Source organism: Cervus canadensis, chromosome X, assembly GCF_019320065.1.
Source record: "Cervus canadensis isolate Bull #8, Minnesota chromosome X, ASM1932006v1, whole genome shotgun sequence".
Classification (NCBI taxonomy): domain Eukaryota; kingdom Metazoa; phylum Chordata; class Mammalia; order Artiodactyla; family Cervidae; genus Cervus; species Cervus canadensis.
The window spans coordinates 125,750,353-125,777,486 of record NC_057419.1 but is presented as its reverse complement, the minus strand read 5'-3'; the positions used below and the strand labels follow the sequence as shown (position 1 = coordinate 125,777,486).

The 27,134-nt window shown below is 36.6% G+C and overlaps 1 protein-coding gene across 2 annotated transcripts in view; it reads right to left on the bottom strand.

Moving 5' to 3' along the window:
• Window positions 1-2,498: 2,498 nt before the first annotated feature.
• PLS3 (plastin 3) overlaps window positions 2,499-27,134 on the bottom strand; it is a 90,577-nt gene continuing 65,941 nt past the window's right edge. For both annotated transcript variants that reach the window (XM_043457860.1, XM_043457859.1), the window contains 12 exons: window positions 26,872-27,004; window positions 24,443-24,524; window positions 23,513-23,678; window positions 21,408-21,550; window positions 13,100-13,195; window positions 9,291-9,486; window positions 7,661-7,739; window positions 6,825-6,939; window positions 6,504-6,637; window positions 5,522-5,645; window positions 5,191-5,315; window positions 2,499-3,746 (listed from right to left, as the gene is read on the bottom strand). In XM_043457860.1, the coding sequence (XP_043313795.1) occupies window positions 3,614-3,746; window positions 5,191-5,315; window positions 5,522-5,645; window positions 6,504-6,637; window positions 6,825-6,939; window positions 7,661-7,739; window positions 9,291-9,486; window positions 13,100-13,195; window positions 21,408-21,550; window positions 23,513-23,678; window positions 24,443-24,524; window positions 26,872-27,004 (1,526 nt within the window). In that variant the 3' untranslated portion in view covers window positions 2,499-3,613. The remainder of the gene's footprint in view (window positions 3,747-5,190; window positions 5,316-5,521; window positions 5,646-6,503; window positions 6,638-6,824; window positions 6,940-7,660; window positions 7,740-9,290; window positions 9,487-13,099; window positions 13,196-21,407; window positions 21,551-23,512; window positions 23,679-24,442; window positions 24,525-26,871; window positions 27,005-27,134) is intronic.

The following is a 27,134-nucleotide window of genomic DNA, read 5'->3' as shown; positions in this document are numbered from 1 at the left end:
ATCACTCTTCCATCTGTGGTGTCAGAGAATGCCTGTATGCTCATACCTTTATCAGCATCAAATAATTTATCAATTACTTTTTTAAAAAAATCAATGGCAGGCAGTTCATAAAAAAAGACAGTTCTATTAAACGCCTATTACTCAGTGAAAGAAAACAATCTGAAAAGACTATACTATATGATTCTGACATTCTGGAAAAGGCAAAACTAAGAAGACCGTAAAAAGATCAGTGGTTTCCAGGGGTTAGGGAATAGGGAGGGATGACAAGGCAGAGAACAGAAGATTCTAGAGCAGTGAAAATCCTATATATTATACTATAAAGGTAGATTCATATCATTACACATTTGTCAAAATCCACTGAATATCCAAGGTAAGCTATGGAGTTTAGGTGATTATGGATGTGTCCATGTAGGTTCATCAACTATAACAAATGCACCACTCTGGTGGGGGATGTTGTTAGTGAGGGAGGCTCATGCATGTGTGTGGGCTGAAGGTATATGGAAAATCTTTGTACACTTTACTCAATTTCACTGTGAATCTAAAATTGCTCTAAAAATAAAGTCTACTAAAAAAGGCAGCTCTTGATTAGTTGAAACTACATAACCCTCGTTACTTTTTGAGAATCAGCATTCCCTTTTAATGTTCTTTGTTTAATTATAGGCTTTGAATTGGATATTGATCTCCTTTGCCCATTTTTCTAATGGAACTTTCTCTTTTATAGATTTGTTAGATTTCTTAATATATTAGTGCTTTTAGCCCTTTATTTGGAGGAAAGAAGAAACAGTGTGTTCAGGCCAACTGTTTCATGTGAACACTTAAGTAACCAAAGGTGCATTCCTACAGATGGTGGGCTCTGTACAGTGAACCACCCAAGAAACTAGCTCCTGTTTTGAATAAAGGGCAAGATGGAATAAGTCTTTTTATTAATATCTTGCTTCAAAGCCACTTCAAGGCATTACTTGCAGAGAACCTTTGTACCTGGAAGGAAACAAATGTAGATAAGCATAGGAAATACAAAGTAAAAGACAGGTCATAAGATACAACTGTCCTGGTCTTATCAGTTACCCTGGTAAATATTTGCAGAGACTGGTCTTTTAGCCTTATGTTAAAAAAATCCATCATACGGGTACTATAGACTAAATGTTTCAGGCACCTCCAAAATTCGTATGTTGAAACATAATCTCCCAGTGTGATGGTATTAGGAGGTGGGACATTAAGTTATAAAGGTGAAGTCATGAGTGGGGTTAGTGCCCTTATTAAAGAGACGCCAGAGCGTCCTTGTCCCTATCACAATGTGAGGTTACAGCTAAAAGACAGCCATCTATGAACTAGGAAGTGTGCTCTCACCACACAGCAAACCTGCCAGTACCTTGATCTTGGACTTCCAGACTGCCTAACTGTGAGAAATAAATTTGGTATTTATAAATCACCCAGTCTATGATACCATGTTACAGCAGCCTGAATGGACTAAGACAATGGGACCAAACTTTTTTTCTTAGTCATCTGTATTCTGACTTTGCTTACTCATTTATTGCAAAAGCAGAATTGTCACGTCTATCTTTCTTTTATGTCTCTGGGGTTTATATCCTATTAAGAGAGGTCTTTCTTATTCTTAGGCTATAAGTAAAAAATATTTTATAGTTATCACCATGTAGTTCCTTAAAGGATTGCATTTCATATTACTCATTCACACAAAACGTTAAAATAAACAACAGTTCGTCAACTAGAGATGATTTTGCCCCCACCTTGGAACATTTGGCTAGTTCTGGAGACATATTTGGTCTACACACTGGGGGTATGCTACTGACATCTAGTGGATAGAGGCCAGGAACACAGCTAAATGCCCTGCAATAATGCACAGGACAGCTCCCTCCCACCTCCAACAAAGAATTATCCAACCCAAAATGTCAATAGTGATGAGGCTAAGAAAACCTGTCATAAACCACTTCTCCTTCCTGGTTGTTCAGATCCCCATTGTTTTGACCTTCTGTATATCATAGAACAGGCTTCCTTGGTGGCTCAGCAGTAAAGAATCGCCTGCAATGCAGGAGTTGCAGGTTCTATCCCTGTGTCGGACAGATCCCCTGGAGAAGGGAATGACAACCCACTCCAGTATTCTTGCCTGGAGAATCCCCTGGACAGAGGAGCCTGGTGGGCTACAGTCCGTAGGATTGCAAAGAGTCGGACAAGACTGAAGTGACTGAGCACGCAGGCAACCACATATGTCATTACTGAACACTGAAAAGATTGAGTGACATGGAAAAGAAAGAAAAAGGGAGAAACTGGATAAGGAAATTTTGGTAAGTTGGAGAAAACCATCTGACCTCATTGATGATTATAACCTTAATCTGTCCATCCGTGTAATTCAGCTCCAAAAACATAAATTTCACAAACATCATTTTATAAAGTATACCAGAAAATGAGTTAGAATATTGGAGAAAAAAATCTGGCAAACATTATAGGCATACTACGAAGGGACAGAGGCGTGAAGAGACTAATTATGTAAATGCCTTTATTTGAACTAATACATTGCTACCAGATTACAATACTTTTCAGAGTTAGAGTAACATTATGATCTTAAAAACTATAGCAAACAGCTTGACAAAGCAAGAGTACATTAGACTACATTAAGTCCTACATATATGTCTATTTTTTAGTGACCACATCTCCTTACCTTAGGTGTAAAATTAGAAAATTTAATATACACTTAGCATACTTGGCCTACCATATCCTTCCTAAATTCTGAGCCCACTCTCTCTTCAAAAGTGTCATATTCAACAGTATTTTAAATCTAAAGAGAGAGTTTGATGGTACATGTTTTAAAACAAATAAGCATATATTGAACCAAGTGTTTCAGGACAAAATATGTCAAGTGTTTACAGCTTTAGTGTGAGAGGGAAGATGGAAATTCAAGGTACATTTCCCTCTACCTATAATGTATGTTTTTTACTTACTTGAAGACCCCTTAAAAAAAAGTAGCAAAATCAGCAGTCTTATTTAATGTAATCAAAATATTCTTAAATGTACAAAAAAGGATCATGTAGAAAGAATACTGTAAAAAGATACTGATTTTAAGAATAAAAGAATATGAAAAGCTTCTATTACATTCTGCACAGCCAGTTACTTCTGTCAATTTTCAGTACTAGAAAGATAAGCAAAGGATACTCATATACAAATACCCTCTGACCACAGTTCTTGAATAAGAACTAGCATACTGAATGGAAAGCAAATTATTGTCTAATACCAATAATATTCATATTCAATCATCTAAGCAAGTCCCAGGAGGCGGACATTCTAAGAGGAAAACAGGTACATAGAAATACGTACAGCAATGGGAAATGTCAAGGGCAGCGATCTAGGAGTGAGTAAATGATTTGACTATGGGCACATTTCAGGTGGGCCTGACAAATCCACCTTGACTATGGGAAAGAGGAGATGTTGTTACTAAAACTCTTTCACCTGAGGGCTCCCATGATGAGCTTAGTCTTGTTAAAACTAAAAAGTCCTTTCAATAACCAATAGTTTCTTAAGCCATGAGCACTTCAGCCAGAAATTGCTGTACTGCTAATCATGCACCTGGGAGCAAGGTTGTTTTTTATTCAAATTGGTTATTTTACACTCTCTTCATACCCCTGCCCATCAAGCATGCAAACACAGTCATGACCATCTTGGGCTTTACTTCCACAAGGTCTTCTGGGAGAGCATACACCCTGGCTCCAATTCTTCTAGCCATTGACACTGCGTACCTATTTTTTGGAGGAAACAAAAATTGAGGTTCATTTCTGGTTAGTCAAGGGCACAACATGAGGCATCTATTTCCTCTCATATACTCAATTGTCTGGGATACAAAACTTCAACAGCAAGAGTTCAAATCAGAATGACTTCATTTTTCATTGTTTTCTCTTTTATTTTGTGAGGTTACTCATAAGTGATATCAGATTTTTTTAGCTCTACTATTTGGGGCTGATAATATTTATTCACTCCTTTTCTACAATGTAAAATGAGAACAATTTAGGAGCACTGATATGAAAAAACATTTTTCCAGAATATGTGTGTGTGTGTGTGTGTGTATACACACCCAGATGTTGAAAATATGTATATATACTCAGATGTTGATATTCTCATTGAGCATGAAATAAGATAACAGTGGCTATAATGAGATCTTAGAGACACAGTGGAAAACTGTGCCAGATGCAAAATACAATTTCATAGATGCAGTGAATACTTCCAAATATTCAAGGGAAGAGACAGAGTCTATATGGTACATGTCACAGTGGCTGAAGCAAGGAATGAAAAGGATAGAGAAGGGAAAGGAGTTAAGAACTGACAAGTCCAGCTGAGGAAATTTGCAGGAGCACCCCTCAATTAATACACAAGGCGTTTCTAGGTGTTCTGTAACATGAATCTTTAAATATGATCAAGTTTCTGGAAAAAGAAGTTTGAAGAGCTCTCTATAAATCTTTATCATATTATGCTGCAAAATTTTTTTTTCAAGGAGGGAAGAAATGATTTGACACAGTATGTGATGCCAAAATGAAGTTTTGCAGTAATGCTTCTTAGCTATCTTGTGAAGTCCTGTTGGGAGCTGATTTTCAGTGTTTACTAGGAAAGCTTTCACGGGTTGCCCATGAAAGCAGATCACAGTCCAGGTCTTTGGAGAAGAAGGGAAGAGGCAGGTGGAAAAGACCTTCTCAATATTGTCAAAATGCAGGAAACTTTCAAGGCACAGTTTCAGCTGAGGGTTTAGCATCCTGCCCAATTAAGGGACGAAGATAATAAACTCAATGTACGTAGTAAGGTGGGCTATGCACAGTAAGTTTTTTTTGAAGAGTGCAACAAAAGAAAACCCTATCAAAGGCATGCTTATCCTTTGCCCATTTTCCCCTTGTTTTAAGTTGGCAGCTAAGTTGCTTTAACACATACATTATTTCTATAACCTACAAACCAGTGGCTGACTGAGCACCTACCTACTAGGTCAGGTGCAACAATGCTAGGCTCTTATGTAGTTTACTCATTTCAAAATCTCCAAGGTAAGTATTATTGCTCCCATTTTATGGATGAGGAATCTGAGGCTAGAAGACATTTCCCCCAGCTGACACCATTCTTAAGTGGCAGAACCTGAATGATAATGCAGATCTGCCTGCCTACAATGCCTATGCCCTTATCAGGATATTTGGCAACATCCCTTACTTGGCATTATTGTGCTTGTCATCTTCTGTCAGAGTGCCACTCTTAACAAGGTCGTAGTTTATGCAGCCTGGCTGGATGGCATCAATCAAATCCACAACTGCCAAACTGGAGCTGATCGTCTTATCCTAGAGTAAATACATTTGAGAATTTCCATGTGTACAAATTAATGCACAATCACTTATATAAAGCTGTCAAAAACAAAGTCTAGTGAATTAAAAAAGAATCATGTTGTTAGCCCCACAACGATCTCACTCACAAAGAAACCAAAGGCTAGCCTTCTAAACTTTCTATAGCAAACATAACGTTTAATAGTCAAACATGGAATTCTTACCTTAAAACTCTGAATGGAGGTTGATTTCCCTGCTTCATTCAATGTTCTGTTCACCCAGCTTACAATGATGTCATCATTAGCTTTCTGACCATCACCAAGATCTTCCAGGACATTGAGGGTATATCTAAATGAAGCAGCAGAAGAAACAGGTAACTAATGAGAAGCTACTGTATAGCATAGGGAACTCTACTCAATGCTCTGTGGTGATCTAAATCAGAAGGAAATCTGAAAAAGATGAGATATATTTAAACCCATAGCTGATTCACTTTGCTGTATAGCAGAAACTAACACAACATTGTAAAGCAACTAAACACCGATAAAAATTAATTAAAAAAAAAAACAGCAGAACACGTTCTGTTCTAGTTTATTAGAAAAAATACAAATATTAGAAAGATGCTTTATCTTTCATTTATTTTCCTTAGGTTTGAGAGATTAAAGAAAAGATTTCACAAGAAGACATTCACACTATATGGAAAAAAAAAAAAAAAGAATTTCAAGTAGCAGTGACTTGCCATTGAGCTGCTGTTTGCACTGGTGGCAGGAAGAGTAAAAGGTCACCAGTCTACTGCAGGCTCATTTTGTACTAGGCCAACCCATGGTAACGACTTAAAGTAAGCTGTGCTTTGGCTGGTACCCAGTTATAATGAATTGCTTTTTAGCATTACAGTTAAGAGATCTTCTTTCTCAAATGTATACATGTTCATAATTTTTGCTGTTTTTATTCACCAACGCAAACTGAGGCTCAGGTCTGTGTCAGGCATATTATGAAAAAAGGGAAATATTCACAGTTCTGCTGCCTCACTTTCAAGAAGGCATTTCCCATTGACCATCTAACATATATTCATTACTTAAGCTCACTTCAGAGTCTAAACACAAAAATTTCAAAGGTGTAGTCATTGATACGTTTTCTTAGAAGTAGTAAAGACTAGATCACAGACCTGTATGGTAGTGAAGCTTAAGCAGTTAAAATTGTGTACCATACCTTCTCATCAGCTGCCAGACCAAAGCTAAAGTCAGGGTTTGATTTCCATCATTCAGGTCTTGCCCTCCAATGCCAACCAGGGAGAATTTGGCAGGATGCTTCCCTAATTCAACAGCATAGTTGCAATTTTCTAGCTGCAAACAAACAAAAGCAAATGTTTAAACATTTTCACTTGTTTAATCTGTATATGCACGTGTGCACAAAGTGAGACACAGTTTCTGTCCTCAAGAAGCTCAGAGTCAAAGAGTTTCCCAAACAAAAGAAACAAATTGAGAATAAAAATAGTCTGTAACAAATATGTGCAGCAACTTAATTAACTACCTTTTTCATGTTGGCTCCAAGTTTCGGGTATGGAGGTTTATTCACCTTACTCCAGTCAACAGGAACTTTAATTCGTTCATATAGCTGTAAGATTACCAGGGCATCTTGCAGGTCACTGATGATTTAAAAAGAGTTTGATCAGTGTTTTCAGAGAGCAGAGCCTGTTTCCTTAAAAACAAGGACACTACACTGTCAAAAGACTCATGCATTTTATTAATCTGTGCTAAAAATAGAGCTAACATCATCCAATTCACTTAAAAGTAGTTATTGAGAGCTTATTGTTTACAAAGAACTGTTCTAGGAGCTGGGCTCACAGGAGAAAAATCCCAGGCCTTTAGAGTCGGAGAAAGAAAGAGAATGAACAAGTATATGGATAAATGGGTTAGGGGAATGCATTTAATTGCTATGAAAAACAAAAAGAATGAGGTTAGGAGTTAGGGAGTGATAGGTGGTGGTTAGGATCTGAATCAGTGGCTTGAATATAGCAAGGGAATAAGGCATTTGATGTGGAAAAGAACATTCCAGGCTGAGAGAACAGTGAGCACAAAGAGCTCAAGGCACCATGGATGGTCTATTTAATGTACTCTCTGGTCTCCATTTCAAAATATAAAGTCTCTGTTCCCTAGGGTGTTAGAAAGATATTTACACATTCTTTCACTTAATGACCATGTAAAGTCTGGGCTTTTGTGTATTTGGGAAATGATAATGGAAGTCACCACATTTTCCAATAAAGTAATGGCTACAAACTAACATTTAGAAAAGGTTTAGAGCTATAATTGTTTATGCAGCATCCATTCATGATGTTCAAAACTTTATAATAGCATCGGAAGGCTTACGCATAGAGATGGTTTACATGGGGATTAACACCAAGAGAGTTCATCCAGTTACGGAAGGTTCTTTCTTCACGAGTTTCTCCTATTAAAAATATTCACAGTGTTTATATAATCATTAAACACCTTGCATATGTACATATAACATCAACCCACAATTAGATTATGTTATTTTTTTTCAGATCTAGAGGTTTTCTCAAATATGAATCATCAAGCAGTCTCTCTGAATACATTCTCTCTTGTTTTTTAAATTGGATGACTTTATTTTAAAAGTAAAAATATAACCTTATTATAACCAGCTAAGAGGTATAGGAACTTTTTATAATCTCTTCTCCATCTCATCCTTCTCCAGTATCTCCCCAAATCCCCATACTTCTAAAGTAACTGATATTATCGGTTTAGTTGTTATTAGAAACATTTGCCATGGTCACACAAACCTCTATACTCACATTAATTTACATCTTCTCTCTACCCATTTAAAAATATTGATACTAAGTTACATATATGAACTTTTTTTACATGCCTATATTAGAGCAACAAATTATTTGAAACTTCAAAAGCATAAAATTTAAAGATTTTATAGTAATCCTAGTATATATGCAATGAGCTGCTAATTGAGAGTTGAAAGTATTAGTTGCTAAGTTGTGTCCAGCTCTTTGAGACCCCACGGACTATAGCCTGCCAGAATCCTCTGTCCATGGATTTCTCAGGCAAGAACACTGGAGTGGGTAGCCATTCCCTTCTCTAGGGGATCTTCCCAACCCAGGGATTGAACCCAGGTCTCCTGCACTGCAGGCAGATTCTTTACCATCTGATTTCATAATAATGCTAGTGGATATGCAATGAGCTACTAATTACATTTGTTAATTTTTAAGTACTATACTTCATGCATATATAATCTGGCAAAGGTATACTCTGCCTTTCCCAAATTAAATGAATATTTACATGCATTATTATTTTTTGAGTAGGTTAAAGGTGAAAGGAACTGAGGGCAGTTTCAGTTAGTCTGACTGTGGAAGAATGAAACAATAATGCAGATTTATATAGGTCAAATTTTATGCACATGTGCATTTTTTTGGAGGGAAGTTTAAAAATAAGTGACCTAAATATAAAATATTAAAATAAAACATTGGTTTACTAAGTGGCCTTATACTAAGTGATCCTAGGCTAGCTTACTTTAAAAGTTCCCAGACTTTCTTGGTGGTACAGTGTACAAAAGTCCTCCTGCCAAAGCAGGGGACACAGGTTCAATCCCTGGTCTGGGAAGATTCCATATACCGTGGGGTAATGAAGCCCAACTACTGAACCTACACTCCTCAACAAGAGAAGCCACCCCAATGAGAAGGCTGAGCACCACAACAAAGAGTAGCCTCTGGGTGCAGCAACTAGCGAAAGCTGTCATGCAGCAACAAAGACCCAGAGCAGCCAAAAATAAGTAAATTAAAATAAAAGTTCCCTTGTTATCATCCCTTTCTATCAGTTGCCACTTATTACTCAGCCCTTGGGACTACTTCCAGTAGACAGTTGCTAAAGGAAAATGGATAAGGAAACTTATTAAATCAAGATTATGAAATCATCGTGGCCTATGTATTTCCACTGTGTAGTCCCAAACATAATTTAAGAAACCTTTAGTTACCTTCTAATAGAGTCCAATCAATATCTTGGTTCTCTGGCTTAGTGAGTGCTGGGTATTTATTAAACAGGTTAGCCACAAAGGCTAAGTTCAGTTTAGGGTTCCCACTGACGACATCAGCTGGAGTAACAAACTGTCTGCAACCTAATTTATCTGCTTGTTGAAGCATACTCTCAGCTCTCTTCAAATCATCTGTTTCCTGTTGAAGTAAAATAAGAAGACTTTTTTTTCAAAGGTCATACTAAAAATATAGAAACTTTGCCCTACAATGATAGGCTGGGTATACAATTCTATTTTCTCTTAGCCAACACATGGTACTTATATTACTGTTTTGAATGCAAAAAAAAAAAAAAAAAATGTTGGCTGTGCTGGATATGCAGTACCTTGAAAATACCCTAGATGGCACAGATCATGTATCTAAGGACAGAATAGATTTCACTCAACTGAGATCACTTCTCTCATGCCAAAATTCATTAAGAAAAAAGTGAAACCTGTTCAGATTTTAAATGTAAGCCCTAAAGAGGGTGTAAAGCTGAAAAATATGAAGGAATTATGAAGAAATTTTTTTAAGATAATAATCAAGGATACCAGGCTCCAATAATTCTGAGGTTTAAATTGCATATTTCAAATTATCATCTTTCTCAAACTATTTTTTGTTTTTACTTTTCCATCCAGGAAGCAACGTTGTCTATTTCTGTGTAAAATACTTACTTTCAACTAATTCCTAGGACTCCTAACTTCTTTGTTTTGTCTTCTCCACCCCAACTTCTTTCCTTTTGGAAAGATGCATGCTGATTTCTTGACTACCATACAGTTTGGTGAGGATTATAAGTTATAGATCTGATAATTTCAGACCAAATTAAAGACAGTTTCCCAAGTGCTCACCATTCCCACCTCCCCATAATAAAAGTCAAAAACCTGGAGCTGCAGGAGGAACAATTGCTTTTGGATTACTCGTTTCTAGTGACCTGCCCTCTCCAGACTTCTCTTGGCAGCTACTATAGACATGGCCACCCCAGTATGCCCCAGGGTAAATGTAGCTCTTCTGGAAAACAGTTTCAGGTAAGAAGGGATTTTTATAATAAGGGGGAAATAAGAGATAAAGGAAATGTGAGAAATGTTACTTATAAACCAACACAGTTCAGATTCTATAATTTGAGAGTCTTAACTCTGTCTTTAATGGGTGATGCTATCTTTACTTTTTTCATCTCCAGTGAGATGCCTCAATCATCTAGGTCTCTAGAAGAATGGGTATTTACTGTGTTACCCTTCACTGTTACCATTGCAGAGCAATCAGTAACCACCAGCAGATGGGCCATTGACTGGGATTCAGCCTTGCGGATTCTCCATGAGCCTAGTGAGTTCATCTCATAGAGCCTATTCTATTTCTTTTAATCTGTCACTTGTTACTTTAATACTTCTGGTTTGTGCTATTTACTGTCTTTATTTTTAAATCCCGTATTTTTTTAATCATCTTGGCATTCTTAAACAAAAAGCATTAATAATATTGGAGTAGAATGAAACACTGAAATAGCAACAATTTTAAAAAATTAGGATACAGAATAATGAAACAAAAAATAATCAAATAAATATATATATATATGCCCAAAACAACTTCAGCCCATACCTCACATCATATTCAAAGTTAACCTTCAATACACACACACATGTAAATGTATGAACCCAAAACTATAAATATAAAACTAAATATAAAACCCCAACTATAAAACCTCTAAGAAGAGACATAAGAAGAAATGTTTGTGACCTTGTGTTAGGCTAAAATTTCTTAGATACAACATCAAAAGCATGATTTGTAAATCTGACTTTGTCCAAATTAAACAATGTCTGTTCTTGGAAAAACACTGGGACTAAGTATCTGCAAATCACATATCCAATCAAGGACTTTTATCCAAAATATGTAAAACACTCAAAACTTGATAAGAAAACAAACAGTGCAATTAAAATAGGTAAAGTATTTAAACAAAGAAGTATAGACAGCAAATAACTACATGAAAAGATGTTCAACATCATTTGTCATTAAGGAAATGCAAACTAAAATCACAATGAGACACCTCTACCACTGTTAAAATTCTTAATGTTTAAACTAACCACATTAAAGTGTCAGTGAGCATGTGGATGAACTGGAACCTTCATGTGCTACTGGTAGCAATGTGCAATGGTACAACCATTTTGGAAAACAACTTGGCAGCTGCTTAGAAAAGTTAAATGCACATATACCATTACCCAGCCATTCCACTCCTAGGTATTTACCAAAGATAAATGAATGCATAAACTCACACAAAGACTTGTATATGAATGTTCAAAGCAGCTGTATTTGTAATAGACCCAAACTGGAAACAATCCAAATGTTCATCACAGTGAATGGATAACAAATTATAGCATATCCATCCACTGGAATATTATTCAGCAACAAAAAAGGAATGAATTTCTGATTTATGTAATAACACAGATGAATCTCAAAATAATAATGCTGAAAGAAGCTTGATTAAAAAAAAGAGCACCTATTATATGATTCCATAAAATTTTCAAAAATTCAAACTAAATTGAAAGAAAGCAAATCAGTGGTTGCCTAGGATGGAGGAGTATGGGGGCAGAGAGGAATCACAAAAGATCATGAGGAAACTGGATGTTACGATGGAGATATAGATCCCTAAAGAAGATATAAGACTGACAAAGATAAAGGACACTGAAAAACAAGGGAAAAGCATGATGAAAGACTCAACAGTAAAATGAGTGTGTGGACAGAGCAGTAGGAAATTGCCCTGGCTAGAAGAGATGGAGCAAGATGGTGTAGCAGGGCTTCACATGCTCAGCAGAACATTTCAGACTGAACTCTTGAGTCAATGGGGAATCCTTAAAGGATTCTGAGGAGGATAGAGACAATGAAGGAGTGCTTTAAGATCAACCAGGCAGACATGACTAGAGAAGAGCTGTATCAGAATCAGAATCAGTACACTGGTATTATCTACCTAGGCATAAGATCACCTGGCTAGTCATCCCAGAGAGCTTCCTTCACGCACAGAAGGGCCCCTCATTTGTACCAAAAGTGACCTGAAGTGAAGAATTTCACATTTAAAAACAGACAGAAATACAAGTACTACAAGTCAGTGACAAATTCAGTTCTGGTAAGGGCAGCATAAAAGGTTTAGCAAGTGTAATCTACTCAATCCTGAAGTGGATATGAAATATGCTAGAAATGTGTATTTTTTAAAAATCAGTAGAATCCATTCCATATCTAATGAATACAAAAAACAACAGGATCCTAGAAAGTTGAGACTCATAGTCTAGGCCAACTTGTTACCTCATGTATGAACAAAGGAACTTGTCCAAGGTCATTGAGCAAATAAGTGATGTAACAAGGGAACATGGTCTGTGACAGTAATTCACCAAATTGGATTTCAGGGATCAGGAGTTTGTAAACACATTCACATTACTCTCAACATAAGATTACAGATGCACATATGAATATGTTTTCATTAAATCTATCATTGTGATTGTAATCCAAAAACTCAGAAAAGGTTAGCCTCTAGTGCTTATTTCCCCACACTTACTCTGAATATTTTATGCCATCCATAAAAATCAACACCACCATAACTAAAGAACTCACTAATAAACTATTAACATAAATCAAAGCTAATCTTTCTGTCTATAAATTACATCTACAGTAATAAAATTTAAGATAATACTTACAACTGCCAACATCATAACATACAATTATAAGCATTCTTGTTATTTATAAGAAATTGACAATTTTGTAAGCTTGTAGAATTCACAAGAACACCTATACTTACGTTGAAACCTGACATGTTAATATCTATCCGTGGTTCACCTTCCTTTTGTCCTTTTGGTGCAATTTGATTGAGAAGATGAAAATAGGCTTTGGAATCCTAAAAATGAATTGCAAATATCAGTGAGATCACATTTACAAAGCATAAATATATCCTATTGTCCCGTGTGTGGAAGGATATTTGCATTGGATTTTGTAAGAATGTGACACAAATCTCTATCTTCTAATTTAACAGTTTCTTTTCCCAGAAAAGTCCACCTATCTGGCCTTATGTCTGCCTTGAATATGGATGAAGTGGATTTTGTCATGACTTTATAATTTATTGAAATCATCAATACAATAATGCTAGAAAACATAGAACTAGTTCTGTACCTTCACTGAGTTACTGAAGTCAATAAGCTTGACAGATAAAACAAGCACGAGAAACAAGTAGGATAGGAGAAATCCAGGAAGCATAGGGAAAGAGAAAATAAACAGGTTATATCATGATAAAGCATAATATGTATATACCATAACCTATGGAGAAGAGATTAGTTGTGCTAACAATGCATTAAATTATAAATTGAAATAACAAAAATTTTAAAATGAGTTCTACTTGAGGTGGTGAAATAACAGTAAACCCTTAATCATCTGAATATATTTAACCAAATGAGCTTCTCTTTGTTTTAAGCCCTTCACCTCTTTCAACACTTGAACACTTTTACTTGGAATCCCAATACCTAAAACAAAAATGGCATTGCTTATATGGGATGTGGGCTGGGTGAATTCAGGCTGTGTGGATGCTACACAGAACAAAACCTGAAAACCACTGTATTAGTGTAAACATTTAATGAGGGTCTTCAACACACATGTCAAGTACGATTCTGCCTCTCTGGAATACCAGAGGACAGGAACTGGAGTGAAGTTTCTTTATCATGTTGAGGCAAGACATACATGGGCCCCAGGCTGAACAGTTTCTCCCCTGTGGACAGAAACTCCATAATATTAATAGCAGAAACCATAAAAGCTGGATGATGGAGCAGGCTGTGCCCTGCCCAGATAAGAGATAGAAGAGGGAGGATCATGGTGATTTTGGGTAGCCTCAGTCCACAGTGCCTTGAAGCAGGGCGTTGGTTCCCAGCCAGAAATTGAGGTGATGCCCCCTCCCTTTTGACCTCCATTAAGCCTTTCTGTGCGTGTGTAGTCAGGAAGGTCTCCTTGACGTTAAGAATGAGGAATATATGGTCTTTTATCTCTTATCTGGGCAAGGCCCAGCCTCCTCCATCATCCAGCTTTTATGGAGTTTCTGCTATTATAGAATTTCTGTCCACAGGGGAGAAACTCTTCAGCCTGGATCCATGTATCTCCTGTTTCAAGCTCATAGTAAGTGATGTCAGCCTACCCATAGGCCTCTTCACTAGAATCCATCTTGGCTAAGAGATACATGTGCACACATGGGAGGATCCTGAGATAAACCAAATAAGGACTCAGAACCAGACAAAGCAAGATGACTGGCCAAAGGAAACCCAGAAGAAATGCTCTATGAAAGTGATTTAAACCACCACGAGGGTGCAACTGTCTCTCTGAGCCCACCTGTGTGAGTCTATTTACATATACTCTTTCCTCCTAATAAACACTTGTTTTACTCATCTTGATCTCTATGTGGAAATTCATTTCTATACAGCTGATGGGCCAGGGCCTTGGTCCCACTGGTCCTTGGTGGTCTAGTGGCTAGGATTCAGTTCTTTCACTGCTGTAGGCTGACCTCAATCTCTGGCTGGGAACAGAATCCCTGCTTCAAACTGCTATAGGCCAAGGCCACCTGAGATCAATGTTACATCTGAAGATCACTTTCCCAGCTTTGGAAGTTTTCTATTCCTGGGCCTTGACAGTCCAAACAGATGATAAAGGAATGTTTCTCATGGTAACTCCTATGGATTGTGTACATCCTAATCCTGCAGGGAAGTTGCTGAATGTGGAGATGCTGATGTGAATGTAAGCTCTGACCTGCCAAGTACAGATCTCTGGGAGAGGCCTAGAAAGCTGTATCTTCAATGAGTCAACTATGTATGTTTGATACACTTGCCAGAAATTATTCTAAGAATGGGGAGAATCAGGTGACAGTGAAAGCCACTGCAGAGCAATTCATGGAATGCAAACCCAGATCTTACCATTAGTGGAACAGGGGTTATCTCCTAAGGAGTAGCGCATTACAGTTGTGAAAGTGCTTTCACTTACAACTATCTACTAAAGGTACAGAAAGAATTTGTATGTGCCTTCTCCCTATGCACTTGAGAAAGACAGGTAAAGAGTAGACCCCAAAGTCTGTAACTCACTATCTGAAAAGGGGCTTTAGGTGAAAATTTGAACCTGAACATAAATTGGAAGTTCCTTTTCACATTACCCAGCAATCCTCTGCTTTTTAAAAATATTAAAAGCAGAATATGTTTTTAAAAAATATCAAAGGAGAATTTTTAAAATATTCATTTAAAAATAAGATTTCCTTTCCAAAACAGCAGAATACACTTTTTTCTCAAGTGCACATGGAACACTCTCCAGGATAGATCACATCTTCGGTCACAATCATCAGGAAATTTAAGAAAATTGAAATTGTTTCAAGCATCTTTTCTGAGCTACAATGTTATGAGACTAGATATGAATTACAGGGAAAAAAACTAAAAACCACAAACACATGGAGGCTAAACAACCTGCTTCTAAATAACCAACAGGTCACTGAAGGCATGAAAAAAGAAAATAAAAATACCTAGAAACAAATGACAATGAAAACATGACAACCCAAAGCCTACGGGACACAGCAAAAGAGGGAAGTTTATAGCAATACAAGCCTACCTCAAGAAATGAGAAAAACATCATAAACAACCAGACTTTACACCTAAAGCAAATAGAAAAAGAAGAAGAAGAACAACAACAACAACAAAAAAAAAAACACCCGAAGTTAGTAGGACAGAAATCATAAAGATATAAATGAAAAATACATGAAGGAAACAATAGCAAAGATCAATAAAAGCTGGTTCTTTGAGAAGATAAAATTGACAACCCACTAGCCAGACTCATTAAGAAAAAAGGGAGAAGACTCAAATCAATGAAATTAGAAACAAAAAAGAAGTTACTACAGAATGCAGAAATACAAAGGATCATAAAAGACTACTGTGAGCAACCATATACCAATAAAATGAACAACCTGGAAGAAATGGACAAGTTCTTAAAAAAAATACAACCTTCCAAAACTGAACTGAACCAGGAAGAATTAGAAATCACAAACGGACCAAGCACAAGCACCAACATTGAAACTGTGATTTAAAAATCTTTCAGCATCTTTTCATATGTTTGTTAGCCATCTGTATGTCTTCTTTGGAGAAATGTCTGTGTTCGCAGCACTGTTTATAATAGCCAGGACATGGAAGCATCCTAGATGTCCATCAGCAGACAAATGGATAAGGAAGTTGTGGTACATATACACCATGGAATATTACTCAGCCATTAAAAAGAATTCATTTGAATCAGTTCTAATGAGGTGGATGAAACTGGAGCCCATTATACAGAGTGAAGTAAGCCAGAAAGATAAACACCAATACAGTATACTAATGCATATATATGGAATTTAGAAAGATGGTAACGGTAACCCTATATGCAAAACAGAAAAAGAGACACAAATGTACAGAACAGACTTTTGGACTCTGTGGGAGAAGGCGAGGGTGGGATGTTTTGAGAGAACAGCATCGAAACATGTATATTATCAAGGGTGAAACAGATCACCAGCCCAGGTTGGATGCATGAGACAAGTGCTCGGGGCTGGTGCACTGGGAAGACCCAGAGGGATTGGGTAGAGAGGGAGGTAGGAGGGGGATCAGGATGGGGAACACATGTAAATCCATGGCTGATTCATGTCAATGTATGGCAAAAACCACTACAATATTGTAAAGTAATTAGCCTCCAACTAATAAAAATAAATGGAAAAAAAATTAGTATATACTAAACTTTGATATTACTTCCAATAAAAATCTTTCAGCAAACAAAGGCCTAGGGCCAGATGGCTTCACAGGTGAATTCTACCAAAAGTTTAGAGAAGAGCTAACACCTATGGTGCTCAAATTCTTCCAGAAAATTGCAAAGGAAGGAGAACTCCCAAACTTGTTCTAAAAGGCCACCATCACCTTAAGAACAAAACCAAACAAAGATACCACCAAAAAGAAAATTACAGGCTAGTATCATTGATGAACATAGATGCAAAAATCCTCAACAAAATTTTAGCTAACAGAATCCAACAACATATTAAAGGATCATACACCATAAACAAGTGTGATTTATCCCAGGGATGCAAGGATTCTTCAACATATGCAAATCAATCAATGTGATTAACCATATCAATAAACTGAAAGATGAAAGTCATACGATCATATAAATAGATGCAGAGAAAGCTTTTGACAAAATACAACACCCATTCATGATAAAAACACTCCAAAAAGTAGGCACAGAAGGAACCTACCTCAACATAATAAAGGCCATATATGACAAACCCACAGCAAACACTATTCTCAATAGAGAAAAACTGAAAGCATTTCTTCTAAGATTAGGAACAAGACAAGGGTGCCCACTCTTGCCACTATTATTCAATCTAGATTTGGAAGTCCTAGCCACGGCAATCAGAGAAGAAAGAAAAAGAAATAAAAGGAATCCAGATTGGAAAAGAAGAAGAAAACTCTATTTGCAGATGACATGATAACATAGAAAACCCTAAAGATTCCACCAGAAAATTACTAGAATTAATGAATGAATATGGTATAGTTGTAGGATATAAAATTAATACACAGATATCCCTTGCATTCCTATACACTAACAATGAAAAATAAGAAAGAGAAGTTAAGGAAACAATTCCCTTCACCATTGCAACAAAAAGAATAAAATACCTAGGAATAAACCTACCTAAAGGGGCAAAAGACCTGTATGCAGAAAACTATAAGACACTGATGAAACAAATCAAAGATGACACAAACAGATGGAGAGATATACCATGTTCTTGGATTGGGAGAAATATTGTGAAAATGACTATACTACTCAAAGCAATCTACAGATTCAATGTAATCCTTATCAAACTACTAATGATATTCTTCACAGAAATAGAAGCAAAAAGAGTTACAACTTTTATGGAAACACAAAAGACCCTGAAAAGCCAAAGGAATCTTGACAAAGAAAATCAGAGCTGAAGGAATCAACATTCCTAACTTCAGACTATACTACAAATTTACAGTCATCAAGACAGTATGCTACTGGCACAAAAACAGAAATATAGACCAATGAAACAAGATAGAAAGTCCAGAGATAAACTTACACACACCTATAGGCACCTTATCTTTGACAAAAGAGACAACAATATGCAATGGAGAAAAGACAGCCTCTTCAATAGGTGGTGCTGGGAAAACAGGACAGCTACAAAAGAATGAAACTAGAACACTTTGTAACACCATAGACAAAAATAAACTCAAAATGGATTAAAGACTTAAATATCAGGTCAGAAACTATAAAGCTTAGAGGAACACATAGGCAGCATGTCCCTTGACATAAATCACAGCAAGATCCTCTGTGACCCACCTCCTAGAGTAATGGAAATAAAAACAAAAATAAACAAATGAGACTTAATTAAACTTAAACGCTTTTGCACAGCAAAGGAAACAATAAATAAGATTAAAAGATAACCCTCAGAAAGGGAGTAAATAATTGCAAATGAGACAACTGACAAAGGATTAATCTCCAGAATATATAAGTAGCTCATATAGCTCAATATTAGGAAAAGAAACAGCCCAATCAAAAAATGGGCAAAGGACATTTCTCCAAAGAAGGCATATAGATGGTCAAGAAATACATGAAAAGATGCTCAACATCATTAATACTTAGAGAAATGCAAATCAAAACTACAACGAGCTATCACCCCACACCATTCAGAATAGCCATCATCAAAAACTCTACAAACAATAAATGCTGGGAAGGATGTAGAGAAAAGGAAACCCTCCTATTCTGTTGGTGGGAATGTAAACTGATAAAGCCATTATGGAGAACAGTATGGAGACTGCTTAAAAAAACAGGAATAAATCTACCATATGACCCAGAAACCTCACTACTGGGCATATACCCTGAGAAAATCATAACTGAAAAAGACCCATGTACCCCAATAGTCACGTGTGCTTAGTCACTCAGTGTAGCCTGCCAGGCTCCTCTGTCCATGGGATTCTCCAGACAAGAATACTGAAGTGGGTTACCATTTCCTTCTCCAGGGGATCTTCCCAACCCAGGGATTGAACCCAGGTCTCCTGCATTGCAGTCAGACTCTACCGACTGAGCTACATGGGAAGCTGAATATTCATAGCAGCAATGTTCACAACAGCCATGACATGGGAGCAACCTACATGTTCAGCAACAGATGAATGGATAAAGAAGATGTATATATATGCCATGGAATATGACTCAGTCATAAAAAAGAACGAACTTGAGTCAGTTCTAGTGAGGTGGGTGAACCTAGAGCCTGTTATACAGAGTGAAGTCAGTCAGAAACAGAGAAACAAATATAGTAGATTAATACATATATATGGAACCAAGAAAAATGACACTGATGAACCTATTTACAGGGAAGGAATGGAGACAGAGATGTAGAGAATGGACTTGTGGACACAGTGGGGGAGGGAAAGAGTGGGACGAATGGAGAGAGTAGCATCTATATATATACACTATCAAGTGTAAGATGGATAGCTGGTGAGAAGTTGCAGTGTAGCACAGAGAGCCCAGTCTGATGCTCTGTGATGATCTGGAGGGATGGGATGGGGAGAGAGGTAGAAGGCTAGAGAGGGAGGGGAATGTATGGCTGATTTGCATTGTGGTATGGCAGAAACAAATACAACATTGTAAAATTTTTTTAATATATTTAAATTTAAAAAATAGGGGCAGGGCTGAGGTAGGAGATACAGACATACATAAGAGTATATGACTACCCCCAAGAACTGAATGCCTGAAGGAGGGAGCACATGACAGAAGAGGAGCCAAATAAGAAAGGGGATGGGGAATCCTGAGGCCCTTTCTCTTCTAGGCCTTTACTAACACAGGTACACTGAGGCTTGGGAAAGTCAGTTAGGAACAGAAGTCATGACTGCCAATCTTTTCGTACAGCATGTTGAACGGTAGGCAGAATAGAAAATGTTAGCACTATAATACTTAAACCCCTTTCCATAAAATGAAAGCTAGACTTAGTGTTGGTGCTCTTACTTGGCTCAGTCTCTCTACTGAAATCTACCATCAGGGCCTAGAGGCAACAAGGCTGGGTGATAAAACTCATAGGATTTTTCCTCCTTTAAGCTGGCCTGAAGTCTCCATGTTATTATGTCCCCCTGAAGTATTTAACTAAACAGTTAAGGCTGTATAGTGTCATCCTGCTTATTTAACTTATATGCAGAGTACGCTGGGCTGGAGGAAGCACAAGTTGGAATCAAGATTGCCAGGAGAAATATCAATAACCTCAGATATGCAGATGACACCACCCTTATGGCAGAAAGTGAAGAAAAACTAAAGAGCCTCTTGATGAAAGTGAAAGAGGAGAGTGAAAAAGTTGGCTTAAAGCTCAACATTGAGAAAACTAAGATCATGGCATCCAGTCCCATCACTTCATGGCAAATAGATGGGGAAACAGTGGAAACAGTAGCTGATTTATTTTTTGAGGGGCTCCAAAATCACTGCAGATGGTGATTGCAGCCATGAAATTAAAAGACACTTACTCCTTGCAAGGAAAGTTATGACCAACCTAGACAGCATATTAAAAAGCAGAAACATTACTTTGTCAACAAAGGTCTGTCTAGTCAAGGCTATGGTTTTTCCACTGGTCATGTATGGATGTGAGAGTTGGACTATAAAGAAAGCTGAGTGCCGAAGAATTGATGCTTTTGAACTGTGGTGTTGGAGAAGACTCTTGAGAGTCCCTTGGACTGCAAGGAGATCCAACCAGTCCATCCTAAAGGAAATCAGTCCTTGGTTATCATTGGAAGGGCTGATGTTGAAGCTGAAACTCCAATACTTTGGCCACCTGATGCGAAGAGGTGACTCATTTGAAAAGACCCTGATGCTGGGAAAGATTGAGGGCAGGAGGAGAAGGGGACAACAGAGGATGAGATGGTTGGATGGCATCACCGACTCAATGGACATGGGTTTAGGTAGATTCCGCGAGTTGGTGATGGACAGGGAGGCCTGGCGTGCTGCAGTTCATGGGGGTCACAAAGAGGACACGACTGAGCAGCTGAACTGAACTGAACTGAAGTATTTAACTAAACAGTTACCTTGATGTCAGCACTAAAATTGTTAATTTTCTGCCAGCCTGAGTTTTCCAAATGAAAGTTTGCCCATCTAAGCAGAAGCTCTTCTGGAGATAATTTCATAAGCTCCTCCAAAGTCTCACCATCTCGAAGTAAAGCAGCCAAGGCTATAAAGGAAAAAAAGAAAAACCCAACCAATACATTACATGGTAACAGTCATTACATGTTTATTGAGTCTTTTGACACTCTGTTAAGTAAGTAACAGAGGTTCAAAAAGTACTGTGTCCTAGTTCCTGGTTTTCAGGTACTCACAGTCTAACAATAAAAATAAATAAAAGTATATAATTAGTTATAAGATGATACAGATAGAAACACTTAATTATGAGAATATACAGCATTACATATTTTAACATCTTGATTATTCTTCACATTCCAAATACCAAGTAAGTTCTAGCTTTTAAGTTGAACATTATCACATTATGTCATATATGTACATAAATTGTTCTTAAATAATATTAAAATCAGAGGCTTGGGGGAGTATGTTTAAAACTTTGGAGTCTTCTGATTAAAAGAGTATTCAAACCCTATGGTATTTATATTTAAGCATAACTAACTTTTGAAGTATTAAACCTGTTTTTTTAATGAATTTATTTTAATTGGAGGCTAATTACAATATTGTAGTGGTTTTTGCCATACCTGTTTTTAAAGAAAAAGAATTCAATTTTACATTTTCTATAGCACCTAACATGTAAAGGCTCTTCAACAATTTTTTGTTGTTGAGTTGAATGTGCAGAAGAAGCCAAGGGTTTTTGGGTAAATATCCCCAGAGGTAAGATGTAGAAGCTTGGGCATCTACACAGAGAACTATCTAAATTTAGGCACTGTTTTCATGGAGAAGTTGTATAGTCCTTATGCAATAATTACCTCCCATAAGATAAAAGATTTACACTGAACAAGAAGACTAAAACTGCCTGACTTCCAAAGAGGTCTAAGTAATCTCTCTAATGGGCAAATTTCATCTTTCATGGACTCCACTTCACACCATGTCACTCTGGCACTGAGAGATTTAAGTTAGGGCAGAGGCAACATTGTCACTTGTACAGAAACCTCCTCATGCTCTCCCTCTCCAAGTCAAAAGGCTGGAAAGGATTAAACAGTCTGACCTCTCTGCAACTGAGACCTTGTCAGAGATAAATCATTTGACTTATTACATGAGTCAATGCAATTTAATTTTGTTGTCTTCCTTTCCTTGTTCAATGTACTTCAACTCTAACAAGATCAATACTGCTCTGAAGAGACCACCAACTAGAAAATTTTTATTTGTTCAAATACAGGCCACTTTGAGTGGACTGAAAATTTTAAGTGTCATAAAGTCTTGGATAAATGTGCAGAATAGGACTGTTGATAGGTATTGTGAGACCCTGAAATACTGAGAACTCCCAATATATATTCTTCCCCCAGAGTAACTGAAGATTGATATGGTGATTTCTTAGAAGATTTTTAAGAAAGATTTCTTAGAATCTTTCTAAGAAAGATTTCTTCTTTCTTAGAAGAAAATGTGAATATTTGGAGTGATGCTTAATATTTTAAACTTCAAAAGGAGAGGACAATGTAGCACTTCCTAAGACCTTAGGACAACTGTATTACATATGCTTATACATTCTACAAGTCTATGATGTGATATCAAAACCTATGATATAAAAACGGTGCTTCTGCTAATTCAGGAAATATGAGACCATCAAGGGCAGGTTAGAATATTTTTGAAGAGCCCTAAATCTATAATAGAATAGAAAAGGTATTAAAATTAATAGGAGATGGTGTGCCTGATGGTGGTAATGGGGTGGGGACTATGTGAGTAGATCAGAAAAGAACTTTGCACAAATTCCTTAAGCTCTCTGGGTTTTCGTGTCTTTATTGTGAAATGAATTCTAAAGAGCCAGACAAATACTAATTACTACTAAAGAAGAAAGTTATAATTAGGCTGTTTTCCTGAATAACACTATAACATTACCTTCTGTTAATTCTAGTTATCATCTAATCACCTCAATTAGGTGAAAGCATGATAGTCTGCATGACTAGAAAAAAATAACCAATAAACAATTTTCAAGATCATGACTGTGTTTCATTACCTTCATTCCTGCTTAATTCAATGTCAGCAAACAAACCAATCTTAATGATCTGCCACAGCAGTCCCAAAACCAGGTGAGGTTTCCCAGCCCTCAAATCCTCTGCACCAATGTTCACAACATGACATCCAATGGCAGAAGCTGAGTTCAGTGCCAAGTTCAAGTTTTCCTGCAAGACAGCCAATTTATAACATGCCTCTTGACCTTTCTGGTTTTTTACAGTCTTTTTCTCCTTTCACTGAAATAACACTCAGTAATGAAATTAGGTATTAAGTTTACCCATACAGGATCCACAGAAAGCAATATCCAAGCTTTAGTGTTAAAAGCATAGCCAAAACAAATCTAGCCTCATTTTTATAGTCTTTTCCAGATTTCCAAGTCAAGTTAATAGCATTTTTAGTTAGTCCCTATTGAAAGATACCGACCCAAAAGGAAAAGGCTGAGTTACTAGAGTAAGTATATCCATATGGGTTATGTGTTGAATTTCTTAAAATGCCTAAATGAGAGGTCTACTGAATACACATGAGAGTTCTAGGAGTTCTGAATCTCATCCCAAGAGATGGTCTTGCATGAGGATATACTGCTATATAACACCCTAATACTAGATGGAAAATAAAAGCTTTCTATTCTTTAAGCATGCTAATTAACTAAGAGCTTAAACATGCTTGCTTATTTCTGTATGTTTGAATGCAAAATGTAATGAAAAGAATATAGGGCTTTGCAGTTAGACCTGGATTTGAACTTTAGTTCCAGCATTATTAACCTTGGTACAGCTCTGAAATCTTTTTGCATCTCAGCTTCTATGAAATCTGGAAAATAATCTTCAACTCAGAGCTGTTGTAAGAATTAAATGAGAAGACGCAAAATGCAGAGACTTCAGTCTGTAAAACAGGTCCTCAAATAATAGTTTCATGGGAGGAGAGGAGTGCATACCTGAATGATGAATGGTGTGAGTTTCTTCTTGTTGATTGCTCTCTCATCAATTGTATCAGGAACTGAAAGGTTGATCATTTTACTGAAACAGAAATTTTAAAATATTGACTTATTTTTTAAATAATCCATAAGTATTCACAAATATTTTAAGGCTTATTATAACATGTATCTCATGTAATCTGAAAAAAAAAAGCAATGTATGACTTTAGTCAGGTTGATAAAAAAAAACTATACATATAAAAATGCAAATAAAGGAAAGACCAAAGTGTTTATAGTAGTTGAATATTTCTGAGTTGGGGATTAGGGCAATTCTCTTATTTAATGTTTTGTACTTTTCACATTCTTTTACAAGAATGAATTACTTGGATATTAAAAACTTTGTTGAGTAAGTGTTAAAAGCAGATAACATCCCACATTGAAGCTGAATCTCTCTGTTAGATTATATAATGTATAATTAAAATGATTTCATCTACAAAAAGTGAAAATTAGTTGAGCATGAGATTCTTTCATTCACCAAATATTTATTGAGTACCTAGATGATGCACAGGTACTATATTTGGTGCTAGAAATACAGTGATAATATCGATAGAAAGAAAAGTTGTATTAATTAGGGCAGGATCTGACTTAGAACAACCTCATTTGGTAAAATTTGGAGTTAGACTCTAATATTTTAGATGTTTATACTACTGCCCTAAAACAAGTTATTTTGCATAGAGAAAGCCATGCTTATTTCCATGCAAAATTTAAATATTAAATAAATAGTATCATATGAGTCTCTCTATTAAAATATACGGGAAATTATTTCTTTACAGCCTTTACAGCCTATAAGTGGCAAGTAAAAGGGTATCTCACATTTTTAGAAATCATCTTTTTAAAAAACCAAAATGACTGTATTGGAAAAAAAATGTATTTTATATATTGTATATTGTCATCAGAAATATACCCACTGCACTGTTCTAAGTGTTCCAATATGTACTTACTTAATGCTCACAACAACTTTCTGAGCAAACACAATAATATGGGGATCATAATGGATGAATCCTGAAATGCAAAGCAGTCAAGTACCTTTTATTTTCTTTTAATAATTCTTCCCTACTATGATTTATTACTAAAGAAGGAAATGGCAACCCACTCCAGTATTCTTGCCTGGAGAATTTCATGGACCGGGGAACCTGGTAGGCTACAATCCATGGGGTCACAGAGTCAGATGCAAATGAACACACACACAACATGGTTTATTACAGGATATTAAATATGGTTCCTTATGATATACAGTAGGACCTTGTTTATTTTATATATAGTGTATATATATATACACTATATACACTATAAAACACTAGAGTGTTTTACATATAGTGTGTAGTGTACTTTATATATAGTGTGTGTCTGCTAAGGCAAAACTTCTAATTTACCATCCCCCTCTTTCCCCTTTGGTAACCATAAGCTTGTTTTCTATGTCCTTGAGTCTGTTAGTTTTATAAATAAGTTCATTTATTATAGTTTCGTATATAAGTGGTATACTTTCTCTGACTTCACTTAGTATGATAATCTCTAGGTCCACTCATGTTGCTGCAAATAGCATAATTTCATTCTTTTTATGGCTGAGTAGCATTCCATTCATCTTCTTTATCCATTCCCTGTCAACTGACATTTAGGTCATTTCTGTGTCTTGGCTATTATAAAACAGTGCTGCTATGAACACTGGGGTGCATGTATCTCTTTTAGTTTTCTCCAGACATATGCCTGAGAGTAGTATTGCTGGATCATATGGTAACTCTATTTTTAGTTTTTTAACCTCCATACTTTTTCCTATAGTGGCTGCACCAATTTACATTCCCACCAATAGTGTAGGAGAGTTCAAAGGGGTCAGTGTCTTGATTGCAGTTATACAGCTACTGAAAGGCAGAGACTGAAAAGGAACCAGGCAGACTGATTGTAGAGTATGCTGTTAACCACTGTGCTCCACTACCTCAAAAAAAGAGGTAGTAAATATACTGACAAGCTGTTGATAATCTTTTACCTTTTTGGTTGAGACACTGTTGGGTCTAGGGCAGCAGCAGTGACAAACATATTTTTCAGAAATAAGTAATCGGAGATTGAAAAGTGACAAGTGGCCTGTTTTTCTCTTTTGGAATTTATGGTACTTGAGAATAAAGAGATACTAACATAAAAGGCTTAACGAAGTTGAAATGTGTAGCTTGCTCAGTGATGAGAAGAAACTGGAAGCTTAAAGCTCCTCTAGGAAGAGGTGTCCAGTCTGAATGACTGAGTTTTAGATTCACTTTTGGCGGCACTTTCACAGACAGACCTAAAGATGAAATGGACAGAACCCAGACAACTTTCAATTCTAGTTTTCCCCAAGAAGAATCTGTCAGGCATCCAGAAACGACTGCAGCAATTACATGGAAGACTACTCTTGGAAATCTTACCAAAGCACAATTCCATCACCAACAGCTTTGAACAGGTCATCAGTATTTGGGTTCATTGGTATGACGTGCCGGCAATCTGGATCATTTTCCAAAGCTTTGTTTATCCAGTTAACAAAAGCATATTTTTCTTCCTCTAAAATTATGTGGAATAAGAAGACATTAGTTTATACTATAGGTTAAATATTTGACTCTAAAGCCTGAAATAGCTGTTCATGAGCACTGCAATCAGTGTGTCATAAACCTGTGTTATCCTCTTTGGAAAT